The 16,520-nt window shown below is 49.5% G+C and overlaps 1 protein-coding gene across 11 annotated transcripts in view; it reads right to left on the bottom strand.

Annotated features, from left to right (window-relative positions):
- GET1 (guided entry of tail-anchored proteins factor 1) overlaps positions 1-15,866 on the bottom strand; it is a 134,522-nt gene extending 118,656 nt beyond the window's left edge. The window contains exons 1-4 of one of the 11 annotated variants that reach the window (XM_007968368.3): positions 15,663-15,866; positions 5,678-5,843; positions 4,442-4,509; positions 2,989-3,103 (exon numbers count right to left, since the gene is read on the bottom strand). In XM_007968368.3, coding sequence (XP_007966559.2) covers positions 2,989-3,103; positions 4,442-4,509; positions 5,678-5,843; positions 15,663-15,764 — 451 coding nt within the window. In that variant the 5' untranslated portion in view covers positions 15,765-15,866. Of the gene's footprint in view, positions 1-2,988; positions 3,104-4,441; positions 4,510-5,677; positions 5,844-15,083; positions 15,455-15,490 lie in introns of those variants that run through there. The other 10 variants (XM_037984825.2, XM_037984823.2, XM_037984824.2 and 7 more) reach the window with 10 other exon arrangements.
- Positions 15,867-16,520: the final 654 nt, after the last annotated feature.

Here is a 16,520-nt window from a genome sequence, read left to right as displayed (position 1 = left end):
AGGGTGGAGAACTGGACAGGAGTGGTAGCTACATTGGGAGTCTTTGAAACAGACATTCCCAGCCAGGCACAGTGGCTCACGCCTGTAATCCCAGCACTTTGGGAGGATAAGGCGGGTGAATTACCTGAGGTCAGGAGTTCAAGACCAGCCTGGTCAACATGGTGAAATCTTGTCTCTACTAAAAATACAAAAATTAGTCAGGCGTGGTAGTAGGCACCTGTAATCCCAGCTACCAGGGAGGCTGAGGCAGGAGAACCACTTGAAACCTGGGAGGCGGAGGTTGCAGTGAGCCGAGATCACGCCACTGTACTCCAGCCTGGGCAACAGAGTGAGACTCTGTCTTAAAAAAAAAAAAAAGAAAAAGAAATAGTCATTCCTTTTGATACAATATTCACCTCTATCATAACCACAAATCACAACCAAAGACCAGCAAGGATGTGTGCTGCAGCATTATCTTTAACAGCAAAAAATCAGGACCCAAATAAATATCCTTCCTCAGGAAAATTTGCAGATGACATATCTAAATGAAGAACAGCTACTGCAAATTCCTTAATGAAGAAATGTGCCAGGCAAGGTGACTCACGCCTATAATCCCAGCACTCTGAGAAGCTGAGGAGGGAGGATTGCTTGATGCCAGGAGTGTGGGACCAACCTAAGCAACAAAGCAAGACCCCATCTCTATAAAAAACTTTTTTTTTTTAATTAGCTGCATAGTGGTGTGCAACTGTGACCCTAACTACTCAGGAGACTAAGGTGGGAGGATTACTTGAGCCAAGGAGTTCAAGGCTGTAGTGAGCTAGGAGGGTGCCACTGCCAGCCTGGGCAACACAGCAAGACCCTGCCTCAAAAAAAAAAAAAAAAAAAAAAAAGAAAAGAAATTTACTGATATGGTGCTATAGTCTGAAAGTTTGTATCCCCCTAAAATTCATCTGTTAGTAAGTTACCCCCCACAGGGATGGCACTAAGAGTTGGGGCCTTCTGGGAGGTGATGAAGTCACAAAGGCAGAGTCCTTGTGACTGGGATTAGCGCACTCACAAAAGAGGCCTAAGGGAGCTCGTCCTTCCACCATGCAAGGACACAGTGAGAAGACATTATCCATGAACAGGAAAACGGGCCATCATCAGATGTCAAATCTGCCGGCACCTCGATCTTGGACTCCCCAGCCTCCAGGACAGTGAGAAATACATTTGTTGTTTATGAGCTACCCAGTTTATAGTATTTCACTTAGCCCTAAAAAACTAAGACGTGGGAACAGGCTTACACTATAAAGTAAAAAGGAGGCACAAAATGTTATGTGCCAGGTGACCTTAACTATATCAAAATAAATGGGAAAAAAAAGACAAAGAAAAATATATCACAGCATTAAAAGCTAATAAGAATCTTATTTTTTATTTATTTTATTTTATTTTATTTTGTTTTGAGACAGAGTCTCACTCTGTCACCCAGGCTGGGGTACAGTGGCATGATCTCAGCTCACTGCAACCTCCCCCTCTTGGGTTCAAGTGATTCACACACCTCAGCCTCCCAAGTAGCTGGGATTATAGGCACGCACCACCATGCCCAGCTAATTTTTTGTATTTTAGTAGAGACAGGGTTTCACCATGTTGCCCAGGCTGGTCTCAAACTCCTGGCTCAGGCAATCTGCCCACCTTGGCCTCCCAAAGTGCTAGGATTACAGGTGTAAGCCAGTGCACCCAGCTGGGGTTTGTAATTAATCACTATATTTCTAATCATTCTATAGTGACATGTACTACTTTTTTTTTTTTTTTTTTTTTTTTTTTTTGAGACAGAGTCTCGCTCTGTCGCCCAGGCTGGAGTGCAGTGGCCAGATCTCAGCTCACTGCAAGCTCCGCCTCCCGGGTTCACGCCATTCTCCTGCCTCAGCCTCCCGAGTAGCTGGGACTACAGGCGCCCGCCACCGTGCCCGGCTAGTTTTTTGTATTTTTAGTAGAGACGGGGTTTCACCGTGTTAGCCAGGATGGTCTCGATCTCCTGACCTCGTGATCCGCCCGTCTCGGCCTCCCAAAGTGCTGGGATTACAGGCTTGAGCCACCGCGCCCGGCCCCAAGTAGCTGGGATTATAGGCACGCACCACCATGCCCAGCTAATTTTTTGTATTTTAGTAGAGACAGGGTTTCACCATGTTGCCCAGGCTGGTCTCAAACTCCTGGCTCAGGCAATCTGCCCACCTTGGCCTCCCAAAGTGCTAGGATTACAGGTGTAAGCCAGTGCACCCAGCTGGGGTTTGTAATTAATCACTATATTTCTAATCATTCTATAGTGACATGTACTACTTTTAATATCCAAAAAAATTATCTTCAAAAATAAAAGAACGTGGCCGGACACAGTGGTTCATGCCTGTAATCTCAGTACTTTGGGAGGCTGAAGCGTGAGGATCACTTAAGGTCAGGAATTTGAGACCAGCCTGGCCAACATGGTGAAACCTTGTCTCTACTAAAAATATGAAAATTAGCTGGGCATGGTGGTGCACGCCTGCAATTTCAGCTAGATGGGAGGCTGAGGCATAAGAATTGCTTGAACCTGGAAGGCAGAGGTAGCAGCAAGTCAAGATCGCACCACTGCACTCCAGCCTGGGTGACGGAGTAAGACTCTGTCTCAAAAAATAAAAAATAAAAGAATAGCCAAGAGCATTAAGTGCTACAGAGAGGCCAACCACAATGGGGACTGAGAAGAGACAGAACTGTGGACCTACGGCTAGTGTTTCAATGGGGTATCAGACTTGACGCACTGGGCATGGGTCCCGGAAACAGACCTAGGACTGAATTCTAGCTTTGCTCCTTAACATTTTGGTGACACTAGACAAGTGAAGTAACTTTTCTAGAGCTCAGTTTCTTCATGGCAAGCCTCACAAAACCCGCTCACTAAATGGCCAGTGAGGAGGATGTCAGGCTAACTTAATCTTCTACCACACACCTCTACACAAGCCTATCCACACTCTTCCACTGTATCTTCCAGAAAATTCTTACCTGCTACTCTAGTAGGAAAGGCTACCAGGCGGTCTAGAGGGGTTATCCATTTACTCGGCACGACAGCCACAGGGACAGAATAATACTTCCAGATGAGTGAGATCATCAGCGCAGCCTGGAAAGACACCCGTGGTGAGTGGCGCAGCCTGCCGGTCACACGACCCACTGCACAGAAGGGAGCACAGGGAAATGCGAAAACAAACCCAGGAAAACTCTCCAGACTGAGCAGCTCAAGCCTAGGAACCCAGTCCCCACAGACAACAGATGAGCACACACGGCCGCTAATGTCCCCTGGTGAAACCTTCAATTAGAAAGTCTAATTAAAGACGAGCTCAGCAGCATGTCCAGAACACTGCCAACAAGTAGGCGAGCCTTCCTCTGTGAACTGGCATTTCCCTGTTTTAGGATAAATACAATCCACACATAATTTGAATTAGCTGATCAACTAACCAAAGTCTCCCACAACACGGGTGTGCTTTTCTCACTGAGTATCTCCTTTGGGTAGCCAGACTGTACGCTAAACACACCTTATTAGTGATGAAAGCCATCCTTGAAAAGACAGGGAATTCTCCCAAGTACACCAGTGTTAGCAAGGCACACAGAGTTAAGTCCTGTGTAAGTTTCAATGGTGGGGGATGCTTTATTTCCCTCCATCCCCCTGCAGCATTCCTTCGATTGTCATCTGTCCCCTTCCCGGCTTGAATAGGCCACTCAGAAGAGGAGACATGAAAGAGCGTTGCTGGCCTAACTCCTTTATCTGCAGGAAACTTACCTCTTAGCAAATAACAGTGCCTCAGGATCAATTTCCTTAAATCTACCCCCTCGCCCAAACTAACCTTTTTGCAGGGTGAGCTTGAATGCTTTGCCTTGGTACTAGATCACACAATACTGCAACTCGGATATTTACGGCAGCTGCTAAAGGTGTCTGGGCAGCACAACTGCACTCTTGGGGCAGAGCAGAGCCCAGCAACAGCTCCGCGAGAGGCTCCGTGGGTTAAGCCCCAGGCAGGAAGGCTAGAAGCCAATTCCAGTGAGAAAAGCTGGTTCTCTACCTGGAGGGTGGAGAGTGCCCATGAAGTATACCAGGTAACAAGTAAGAGCCAAATTACTGAAGAGCTCAGAAAAAACCGACGTCATCTATAAGCTTCTCACTTCATCCCACCTGGCCGTTCAGACCACACGGGGATGAAGGCGCGGTGGAAGCTCTCCGAGAACTTCCTTCACAGTTCATCTGCCAAAAAGTCCCAAACTGTAACAACTCTCCTCAAGAGAAAGGCTTCCTTTTAGTCTGACTTACAGACCGAGAGTGTTTAGAGCTCCGTGTGGGCAGGGCCACACCACACAACAGCTGAAGGCGGAACAGCCCAAACTCCCAGCCCTGGATCTGCAGGCAACGCTCTGGAGTTCAGGGCCACCAACTCCAATGACGCGGCTGGCGCTCTAGCACACTTACCTGCAATACGTAGAAAGCGACACTTATCACCCATTTTATCTTGGCTAATTGAGCTGTCCGAGCTTTCACTGAAAGGAAAAACAGGACAAACAATTATGTCAGTCCTAAAAAATTAACAACATATTCAAATACACAGAAATGTTATTTTCCTGTATAATACACTTTCTGATTATAAATGGAACAATCACTCAACATATTCAACATATTGAGAAAATGTAAAATAGAATTTTTAATTCACCCACTATCTCATTATGCCATTATTTAAAATAGAATCCTACTCAGATTGAGATTTGAATAGCTTTAATTTTGAAAACTTTTTTTTGTTTTGTTTTGAGACAGACTCTCGCTCTGTCGCCCAGGCTGGAGTGCAGTGGCCAGATCTCAGCTCACTACAAGCTCCGTCTCCCGGGTTTATGCCATTCTCCTGCCTCAGCCTCCCGAGTAGCCAGGACTACAGGCGCCCACCACCTCGCCCGGCTAGTTTTTTTGTATTTTTCAGCAGAGATGGGGTTTCACCGTGTTAGCCAGGATGGTCTCGATCTCCTGACCTCGTGATCCGCCCGTCTCGGCCTCCCAAAGTGCTGGGATTACAGGCTTGAGACACCGCGCCCGGCCTGTGAAAACTCTTAAAATGACTCACGAAATCAAAGATTCTTTGTATAATAGAATTACCACTTACCAAAAGGACTAAATTTTCCTCCCTATTTAATCCAGCTTGTCCTGGGCCTGGACAGGCCCCCCCTGTCTGTTTTCCTAGCCACAGAGACAGCTGTCTGGCTGTGCACACACTGTGCACAGGGTTCCTCAGCACACGGGCTGCCCTGAGACAGCGCTCTTCATCACAGGAGACTGTACCCAGGAGGTGACACTCGGAAGAGGACACTGCTGGGCATTTTTCTAGAGAGTGGAACAAAAGTCTCTGACAATCCACTGTGAGACTTTTTTTCTGGGCTTCTCTCAGAAAACTGATGAATTTAAAAATGAAAACCTACAATAAAGCGTTGGCTCTGAGGAAAATCTGAGAGGATTCTTAGATGTTTCTGTGATTAGAAAGCAAAGGTTCACCAACAAATAGGAAGAAAGTAATTATTACTGAGTTTCCTCCAGATAACTTAAAAGTTTCCATCAATATTCAAAACATCCAAGAAGCAAAGCATGTATTCTACTAATCTTTACATACAGACTTCTCTATTAATCAGCTCTCACGAAGCCTTCAGGCTGCAAGGGACGCAGTACCGTGGGTTTTGAGCTTATCCGTCATCTTGTTGATCTTTCTTTCCAGCCTGGCGTATCTGGCAAACTCGTCCATCATGTTGACCGTGGAGAGCTCCTGCTTCATGTCCTGGATCTCTGCTCTCATCTGTGACTCCTGCTCCGCGTCCTTCTGCAGCACCCTGGACATCTGGCAGGGCGGACAGCGGGGATCAGCATCTTCCAACACGGGCCACAGGAGGATCCCCCAATCTCCCCCACTTTCTGTCTATGCCCTGACCACTCTGTGACCCAGCCAGTTGTGTGTTTCCCTGCAGGCTTGAACCCAAACTGGGGCTGTGAACATTCTCAGGACTGATAAAGAGTGAAGGCTGTTGCTGGAGAACACTGGAAGATTCATCCTGCTGAGAAACACCTACAAACTAGCCCCGCCATGACAAAGTCCTCAAACTCCCACATACACTCCAAACCCCAGCCCCCCGGTGGCAGACAGCCCTAGGTAAATGTCCCTTTCTCTCACTGGCTGTCCCAGGACTGCCGCAGCTCTTGTAAGTTCCCTTCGTGAATGCTGTGGACTCATCACCCTGGCGTTTAGTGCTTCTTTCTTTGGAATCCAAGCTGGCCCCATCTCCCCGCAGTCTGGAGCAGCCCCTTGAGGGAACTCCCCTGCCACTGCCTTTGAGGCGACTCCAGCATGGGTTTGGCCAGGCAGAACCAGTACACCCTGCTCCAACATCCTACTCCTGCCTCTGCCAACTGGGCAAGCTGCCTACTACCTACACAGCCAGCCTCTGCTGCCCTTTTCAGCTCTCTATACCACCAAAAAAAAAAACCCTCATATTCAAATTGCTATTCAAACTATATTTTTCCTTTTGCAGAGATGCCCATGAATTGCTCCAATACAAATTTTTGTCTCTTTCACTATAACTAAAATTGCAATTATGAAATGAAAACCAATTTCATCACCAGAGCTGTTATTCCAGCGACAGGGAACGTGGGTCCTCTCCCCTGCCTGAAGAATTCAGTCCTAGATTAGACGGGGCAGAGCAAGGTGCAGGTGCAGGGCAACAGCGGTGAGGCGGGGCCAGGGCAGAGCATCAGCACCCAAGCTCAGTGCAGAGGGCCTTCCCACAGAATGGCACCCTGGCAAGAGGCATCAGGGCCAGGCATGGTGATACAGGGGTCCCCAAGAAAGGGCAGCCTGACACAGGAGTCAGGGTCTGTAGGGTGAGGGGGACGGACATACAAGACAAGAAGGAAACCTGCCCGTGTCAGAGCCCAGGTGGGGCGAGGCATGCATTCACATGGGTAACAGTTGGCGGTGGACACCAGAGATTAATTACAAAAGGGTGATCACAGAAATAAACATATTGAGGATAACGTAAGCCAGTCTTCTCACTTTCAGCAAAGACACTTAGAAAAATGCCTCAGCCTGGCGTGGTGGCTGGGCCCGCAACCCTAACGCTCTGGAGGATGGGTGGAAGGATCTCTTGTGTACAGGAGTTCAAGGCCGCAGTGAGCTGAGATCATGCCATTGGACTCCAGCCTGAGCAACAGAGTAAGACCTTGTCTCAAAAAAAAAAGAGAGAGAAAAAAGAAAAAAGGGCGGGTGCAGTAGCTCATGCCTATAATCCCAGTACTTTGGGAGGCCAAGGCAGGTGAATCCCTTGAGCCCAGGAGTTTGAGACCAGTCTTGGCAACACGGTGAAACTCTGTCTCTACAAAAAATATGAAAAATTAGCCAGTTTCATAACCTGGTGAAGGAAGGTAGGCAAGGAGGGAGGAAGGGAGGGAGGGAGGAAGGAAGGGAGGAAGGAAGGAAGGCAGGAAGGAAGGCAGGCAGGAAGGCAGGCAGGAAGGCAGGCGTCTCCGAGAGAAGCAGAATGAATCTTGTGGTGTTGGCTTAGAATTGGAGATCTGTGGTTTCCACAGACAGGCAGAGAAATACAGACATAAACAAAGAGGCACCCTCCCCAGGTTGGCCTGGCTGGTCCCTGTGAGCAGACGGGCCCCGCATGACCTGGGGGCCCGCCTGTGCCGCCCCCTGCAGGCCCCGGTTCCCGGCACCAGCCCCAGTAGTCCACTCTCCAGGGAACGGCCCCGGCCACGGCACCGGGAGGGGAGGGGTGGCTGGAGCGCAAGGGAGGAGTTGGCAGTGGCCGCCAGGTGGCGCCCGCAGATCTGCCAGGAAGGCCTAGGCCGGGGACTGCGCAGGCGCCCCAAGACCAGATCCCTTACAGGCGCCTGGGCCACCTGCCCCAAGGGATCAGCGAACATCCCCAAATCCCAGTCCCACCAGCGGATGAGATACAATGAGAACACAGCACTGCCTCTCAGATATCCCTGCCAAGTATCAGACATGCCAGTGGACGTCCATTCTGTGAAATCACTGGCCTCTGATACTCACAAATGACAGCCATGAAAGTCAAGGGAAAACCGGGAAACTCCTCCAGACAGAAGGAGGCTAGAGGCCGGGAAATACAACGCATGATTCCGAACTGGGTCCTTTCCGTTAAGGACGTTACCGCAACACGTGGGGAACCTGAATGGGGCCTGAGGATCAGATCGTGGTAAAGTACTTGATGCCTGCATTAGATCTCGGCTCACTACAACCTCAACTTCCTGGGCTCAAGCCATACTCCCACCTGAGCCTCCTGAGTATCTGCGACCACAGTCGTGCACCACCGCGCTCGGCTAATTTGTTTTTAGTTTTAGTAGACACACGGTTTCACTATGTTGCCAGTGAACTCCTGAGTTCAAGCAATCCGTCCGCCTCAGCCTCCCAAAGTGCTGGGATTACAGGCGTAAGCTACTGCGCCCGGCCCCCAAGAATCTATTGAATACCAAAGTACCTGGGAATGAGGGGGTTCAGACTGACAACTTCCAAATGGTTCAGGAAACAGAATCAGCTCTCGGTATTGACTGTATGCATAACTTTTCTGCACATTTGTGTTTGTTTTGAAATTTTTAAAACAGATTAATAAAGATGAAATGTTATAGTGTACCTAAAGTGTGCCTGACACACAGTAAGCACACAATAAATGAGATTCCCTCTCCCCCTCCCAGCTCACAGGTCTCCTCTGCCTGCCGCACAGTAGGGACAACTCTCCAGTTAGAGCTGGGAAGCCGAGTCCGGCCAGTCACCTGAGAGGGAGTACACAAAACAATTAACTCAGGAATGGGACGTGAGTGAAGGCAGAAGAGTGAACTTGAGGAAAACTGAAGGCAGCTTTGTAAGGTTAACAAAAACAACTGGTGCTTGAAAAAATAATTACATCTATTACATGTATAAGCACAATAAAAATTGTCTGAGCCAGGCGCGGTGGTTAACCCTGTAATCCCAGCACCTTGGGAGACTGAGGCAGGAAGATCGTTTGAGCCCAGGAGTTCGAGACCAGGCGGGGCAACATGGCAAGACCCAATCTCTACCAAAAAAATTAAAAATTAGCCAGGCGTGGTGGCGCAGCTGGGGGTCCCTGTGCCCCCAGCTACTTGGGAGGCTGAGGCGGGGAGGGAGGGATCGCTGGAGCCCGAAAGGTTGAGGCTGCTGTGAATTATGATGGCACCACCACACTACAGCCTGGGCAACAGAGTGAGACCCTGTCTCTAAAATAAAAATGTTTTAAAGCATAAATTTGCAAATATGCATCAATGTTAATCCAAGACCCACATATGTGTTAAAATGTTCTAGAATTATGCAGTATAAGATTTAATAAGATATGAATCTAAATGTAATAATGCAAATATTAATTTTTAGAACAAAAGTAAATAACTGATGGCACGACAACGTGCACAGCCCGTGCTCGCGCCTGCCAGCAGTAGAGCAGGCAAACCCAGGAACCACCAACTCAGGTCACCCTGAGTCCCTGAAAACAGAGGACAGAGTCCTCCAACTCAGGAAGCTCCAGACCCTAAACAGCCCCAGATGCCACTCTCGGCCAGGACCCGCCGGCCAGGGCCGAGAACCCAGCAGCTCTCCAGGCCGCCAGCCCCAGTCCTTGGCTGCGGCCCCCGCGAGAGTCCCACGGGAGGCCCTGCCCGCACATGCGCACTTCACTAGCGTGCTTCTGCGTCATAGGGCTCTGGGGCAGGTCTTGTGAAGCGCAGCGTCGTCCCCCTAAACTAATACTTGAGGACCATCTCCAAGCGTGGTCCACAGCAGGGACTCACTAAGCAACGGCTGAGGAAAAGAGTGTGGGGGCGCGAGGGGGGGCGGTGCTCTAAGACGATGACCACAGAGGCAAACCCTGCAACATTCTCCTCTGGCTTTAGTCCCCTAGAGGGAAAAGGAGGCGGCCACTCTTTACAGCAGAAACTGAAAGATAATTTAGAAACTGTTGAATCTGAAAGAGCAATCGGCCGGTGAGCCCAGAAGGCAACCCGCGCAGCGTCCTTTATCTGCAAAGCTAGGGTTGCAAGGAAGGGCCTCCTCGCGCCTGCGCAGTGCGTGTGGCTCCTGTGGTCCCTCAGCCCACACCAGTCCTGGGGCGCCTGCGCAGTGCGTGCGGCTCGCAGGGACCCTGAGCCAGTGCCACTTCTGGGGCGCCTGCGCAGTGCATGCAGTTTGCATAGACTGAGCCCGCGCCACTCCTGGAGCACCTGCGCAGTGCGTGCAGTTTGCATGGACTCTTGAGCCCGTGCCAGTACTGGGGCACCTGCGCAGTGCGTGCGGCTTGCATGGACTCTGACCCTGCGCCACTCCTGGGACGCCTGCACAGTCGTGTCGTTCGCATACACCCACAGCGCCCGCCAGTCCTGGGGTACCTACACAGTGCACCTCCCCCGCACCTGCAGAGCTGCAGAGCCGGCGCTCATCAAAGGCGTCTTTGTTGCCCTCCTATAGCTGAATAAAGTCCCGGACCACCTACTGAATGAACTATGCGTCCGTGACCAGCTTGAAGAGGAGGTAGAGATCCCCGGGAAAATTCCAACCACGTCGCATACACCCACAGCGCCCGCCAGTCCTGGGGTACCTACACAGTGCACCTCCCCCGCACCTGCAGAGCTGCAGAGCCGGCGCTCATCAAAGGCGTCTTTGTTGCCCTCCTATAGCTGAATAAAGTCCCGGACCACCTACTGAATGAACTATGCGTCCGTGACCAGCTTGAAGAGGAGGTAGAGATCCCCGGGAAAATTCCAACCACGCCAACGCCAGAGACTTGGTGTCCTTACCAGGCATCCCACCCCCACCGCAGCAGGCAGCTGAGATCGCCTCCCAGGACCTTACTAGTCTTAACTGGCCCAAGGACTTCTGATACTTCAGACCTCCTAAGGCCTCACGTGGGGCAGGGAGCTGGGGGCGCGGCGGGGGGATGGGGGGAACCAGTGCAGCCTAGACTGAGTGATGAGATCAGGGCGCTGCCTCCCCAACTTCTGCTTCAGAAACATCCCAAGGGAGGTTATGATTTAAGTACCTGAGCCTGGCCCCATTCCAGAGGGCACTGTTTTCCCAATTCGACTTTCTGCTGCTTGTCATGAGTCTTTCCCACTTGAATCCTCAAATCAGAGGCTGTGATGAAGTAGCCTCTGATGATGGTGAAGGAGCAGCATTTGACCCTACTCAAGACCAGCACGTTCCTTACAGCTTCTCACAGACCGTCACCACAAACCCAGTGACCAGGCCAAACATCTCTATTACCAATTACAGGGTGGGTGTACTCTGCTGGGATAATAATTATGTTATCCTTCTGAACCTGGCTAACAACAAGTGTTACAATCCAAGGGAAATGGGTTTAAGAAAGCTAACTGGGTTGAGGTTAGAGAGGCCATAAGGTTGTTGTAGGAGGCAGCACAAGAGTGGACACAGGTCCTGAGTCACAGAGCAAGACTCGGCCTCTAAAAACAAATTTTTTTATTTCAGAGGGAGGGGGGGTGGGAGGGAGACGATCAGGAAAATTAATTAATGAGTACTAGGCTTAATAACTGGGTGACGAAATAATCTCTACAACAAACTCCCATGACACAAGTTTACCTATATAACAAACCTGCACACGTATCCCTGAACTTAAAAGTTAAAAAAAAAAAAAAAAAATTGTTGGCCAGGTGTGGTGGCTCATGGCTGTAATCCCAGCACTTTGGGAGGCTGAGGCAGGTGGATCACCTGAGGTCAGGAGTTCAAGATCAGCCTGGCCAACATAGTGAAACCCCCTCTCTGCTAAAAAAAAAAAAAAAAAACACACAAAAATTAGCTGGGCGTGGTGGCGAATGCACGTAAATCCCAGCTACTTGGGAGGCTAAGGCAGGAGAATCGCTTGAACCCAGGAGGCAGAGGTTGCAGTGAGCCGAGACAGCGCCATTGCACTCCGGCTTGGGCAACAGAGCGAAACTCTTGTCTCAAAAACAAAAAAAAAATTGTCTAATAACAACAAAAGGAACTAACTCAACAACAAAAAACAACTGAATTTTAAAAGGGGGCAAAAGATTTGACTAGACATGTCTCCAAAGATAAACAGACGGCCATAAGCATCTGAAAAGATACTGAACATCACTAATTATTAGGGAAATGCAAATCAAAACTAAATGAGATACCACCTTCTGTCCATTAGGATAATTAGTATTTAAAAAAAAAAAAAAGGCCGGGTGTGGTGGCTCAGGCCTGTAACACCAGCACTTTAGGAGACCGACCAAGGTGGGTGGATCACCTGAGGTCAGGAGTTCGAGACCGGCCTGGCCAACATGGCAAAACCCTGTCTCTACTAAAAATACAAAAATTAGCCCGGCATGGTGGCATGCACCTGTAATCCCAGCTACTTGGAAGGCTGAGACAGAAGAATTGCTTGAACCCAGGAGGCGGAGGTGAGCCAAGATTGAGCCACTGCACTCCAGCCTGGGTGACAGAGAGAGACTCCCTCTCAAAAAAATAAAAATAAGCTGGGTGCAGTGGCTCAGGCCTGTAATCCCAGCACTTTGGGAGGCCAAGGCGGGTGGATCACTGGAGGTCAGGAGTTTGAGACCAGCCTGGCCAACATGGTGAAACCTCATCTCTACTAAAAGTACAAAAATTAGCCAGGCATGGTGGCGGGCACCTGTAATCCCAGCTACTTGGGAAGCTGAGGCAGGAGAATCTCTTGAACCCGAGGGGCAGAGGTTGCACTGAGCCGAGATTGCACCATTGCACTCCAGCCTGGGTGACAAGAGCAAGACACCATCTCAAAAAAATAAATGAAATAAAAATAAAAAATAAAAATAAAAATAATAAATAAGAAAACAAAATATGTGTTGAAGGATGTGGAGCAACTGGAACCCTTCTGCATTGTGGGTGGGAATGTCGAATGGTGTGGCTGCTATGGAAAACAGCATGGTGGTTTCTCAAAAACATTCAACATTGAATTACCATAGATCCAGGAATTCCACTTCTGGGTATATGTCCAGAAAAACTGAAAGCAGAGACTCAAAGAGGTATCTGTAAACATTTTAGCATTATCTACAATAGTCAAAAGGTAGAAACAACCCAAGTGTCCATAGACAGATGGATGAATAAACAAAATGTGTGGCCTATACATATAATGGGATACTATTCAGCCTTAAAAGGGAAGGAAATCCTGACTCATGCTACAACATGGATGAACCTTAAGGATATTATGCTGAGTGAAAAGCAGCCAGTCACAAAAGGAAAAATACTGTCTGATTCCACTTATATGACATAGGTCCCAAGAGGAGTCAAATTCACAGAGCCAGAAAGTACAATGGAGGTTGCCAGGGAAAGGCAGGAATGAAGAGTTGTTTAACGGGTGCGAGAGTTTCAGTCAGAGGAGATAAAAAGGTTGTGATATGGGGCCGGGCATGGTGGCACATGCCTGTAATACTAGCACTTTGGGAGGCCAAGAAGGGCAGATGACTTGAGGTCAGGAGTTTGAGACTAGCCTGGGCAACATAGTGAGACCCCATCTCTACTAAAAATACAAAAATTAGCCAGGCATGGTGGCAGGTGCCTGTAATCACAGCTACTTGGGAGGATGAGGCAAGAGAATCGCTTGAACCTGGAAGATGGAGGCTGCAGTGAGCCAAGATCAGGCCACTGCACTCCAGCATAGGCAACAGACTGAGACTCTGTTCCAAAAAAGAAAAAAGAAAAAGTTCTGGGAGCAGGGCCAGGTGCAGTGGTTCACACCTGTAATCCCAGCAGTTTGGGAGGTGAAGGTGGGCAGATGGCTTGAGGTCTGGAGTTTGAGACCAGCCTGGCCAACATGGCAAAGCTCTGTCTCTACGAAAAATACAAAAAAAATAGCTGGGCATGGTGGTGCATGCCTGTGGTCCCAGCTACTTGGGAGGCTGAGGTGGGAGGATCCCTTGAACCTGAGAGGCAGAGGTTGCAATGAGCTGAGATTGTGCCACTGCACAGAGCCAGACCCTGTCTTAAAAAAATAATAATAAAGAGGGCCGGGCGCGGTGGCTCAAGCCTGTAATCCCAGCACTTTGGGAGGCCGAGAGGGGCGGATCACGAGGTCAGCAGATCGAGACCATCCTGGCTAACCCGGTGAAACTCCATCTCTACTAAAAAATACAAAAAAACTAGCCGGGCGAGGTGGCGGACGCCTGTAGTCCCAGCTACTCGGGAGGCTGAGGCAGGAGAATGGCGTAAACCCGGGAGGCGGGGCTTGCAGTGAGCTGAGATCTGGCCACTGCACTCCAGCCTGGGGACAGAGCGAGACTCCATCTCAAAAAAAAAAATAATAATAATAATAATAATAAAGTTCTGGGATAACGGTTGCACAAAAACGTGAATGTACTTAATGCCACTGAACTGTACACCTAAAAATGATAAAGATGATAAATTTCATATTATGTAGATTTTACAATTAAAAATAAGATGAGCATGGGCCAGCTCATCAGGAGTTTTTTATGCAATGCTAAGGACCTGAGAGACATCATCTTAAAAAGACTGGATAGCATCAGGAAAGATTCTGAAGGAGACTCAGGGGTTAAAAGAGAATTCCCTGTATCTCCAGGACAATGCAGACAGTAGGACACTGGAGAGAGTAAGAATAGAGTTTTGCACAAAACAAGCACTCAATGAATACTGATGGAATAAAATATACTCCACTATTACCAATTTATCTTAGGAGAGAAAAGCAAGAACTGTTTTCCAAGACAATGCTACAACGCATGCGCACAATCTTTGAGGTCTCCGTCTGTGCCCAACAGCTCCTCATTCCTGCTGTGGGTATACAGAGGGCGCTCATTCCCGGGGACAGTTCCCAAGGTACCCCCACCTCCCATGACCACAGCCCACCACGCCCTGTTCAATTTGCCACCAAATCCCTATCCCTATCCCTGTTCCAACAGGCAATCAAATCTCCACCTCCAGTCACTAGGTGGATGACTTAGCGCCACTACTAAATTCTCTGAGCCAGACACCTCCGGGAGGTAAAGGAGGATGGGATAATACTCGCCTCTCCCAGCAGCCGAGACACGGAGGTAATGTACTCACTACCTTGCAGAAAGAGTGCTCCCCAAGCTGGTTGCTCCCTTGGATACTGAAGGCATCACGCTGTACTGAGATTCTCTCTGCACCGGTCTCCCACCCTACCCACCCCAAGAATGTGGGCTCCTGGACGCCAGGATCCATCTCTCCGGGACCTGGAACAGCTAACTTCGCCCGCCAGGCCTCTGGGAAAACCCTGGGTGAGGGCTGCTCGAATGCCTCTAGGGACCAGGATTAACGGAAACGGGTGAGGCTGGCAGCGGGGCACCAGGAACTCCCAATGTGAGGTTCGCCGCCGCCACCCACAGCGAGAAGATTCTTGCCCCGTGAAAGGGTGGCCCAGGTTTGCCGGACGTTTCTCCCCTCACCCCCTTAGAACTCAGAAAGTCTGATTCTGGGGTAAAGCGTCGCACCTTTTAGACGCTAGCAACTATCTCAAAAAAGCTTACAGACCAACCAAGACGCTACTATGGGCTGAATCTGGCCTTCAGTCGCCCAGTTGAGACCCCTGTACCTACGCCCAGACCCGCCAGGGGACTGGGGCGGCATCCCCACCGGCCCTTGGGAGGCCAGGCAGCCACTTACGAAGGATGAGAAGGACGGGAGGAGGATCCTAAGAACATTGCACCCAAACACGAAGCTGAGCACCAGCAACCACGCCCAGTGGTCGGCCGCGGCTGAGCTCATCCCGGATACTCCTGGCTGTGCTGGGTCCGCTACGGCAGCTCCATGGGGACGACGCCAGCAGAGGCGACTGCGCCTGCGCGGGTGAAGCCCAGCACGCTTGCGCACTGCGTCGCCCTCGCAGGAGGCGGAGCCGTTTTTACCACCCGCTCCAGTTGGAGCGGTTAACATGTTCCAGGTTCCTCCTGGGCCTTCGGGGATTCCGTAGCCTTCTCGCACCCGCCCCCACCCCTACTGAACCAGTTTTTCTGACGTCCGTGTTTCTTTTTTTCCTTCTTTTAAAAATTGAAAACCTTCTCATAGTATCAAACTCTGGTTTCAAGTGCCAACGACTCCCGGCTTTTGTCATAATTAGTACTTTCTTTAACTTTTGATTCTAGATAAGTTTAAGATAAACTCTTCCATAAATAAAAAACTACCGTAATTATGGTAGCAGGTAGCTGTCGTGTTCCAAGCAGTTATGTGGAAAATGCCTTACGTTTTCGTTCCAGAACGAAACACTGTAGTAAGTCTAACCAATTTACACAATTGCATACCCGTAAAAATAAGTTTATTAGAATGCACTGTTCACAATCATTAGTAATAGTTAATAAAGTAACCTGAATCTAAGTGAAGATCAGGTTTTGCCGCAAAAGAATCACAAATCAAATGTATGCATAGTGGGCAGGGCGCGGTGGCTCACGCCAGTAATCCCAGCATTTTGGGAGGCCGAGGCGGGCGGGTCACGAGGTCAAGAGATCGAAACCAGCCTGGCCAACA

This window comes from Chlorocebus sabaeus, chromosome 2, assembly GCF_047675955.1.
Source record: "Chlorocebus sabaeus isolate Y175 chromosome 2, mChlSab1.0.hap1, whole genome shotgun sequence".
NCBI lineage: Eukaryota > Metazoa > Chordata > Mammalia > Primates > Cercopithecidae > Chlorocebus > Chlorocebus sabaeus.
The sequence above is the reverse complement of the archived record's forward strand: the minus strand, read 5'-3'. Positions and strand labels throughout refer to the sequence as shown.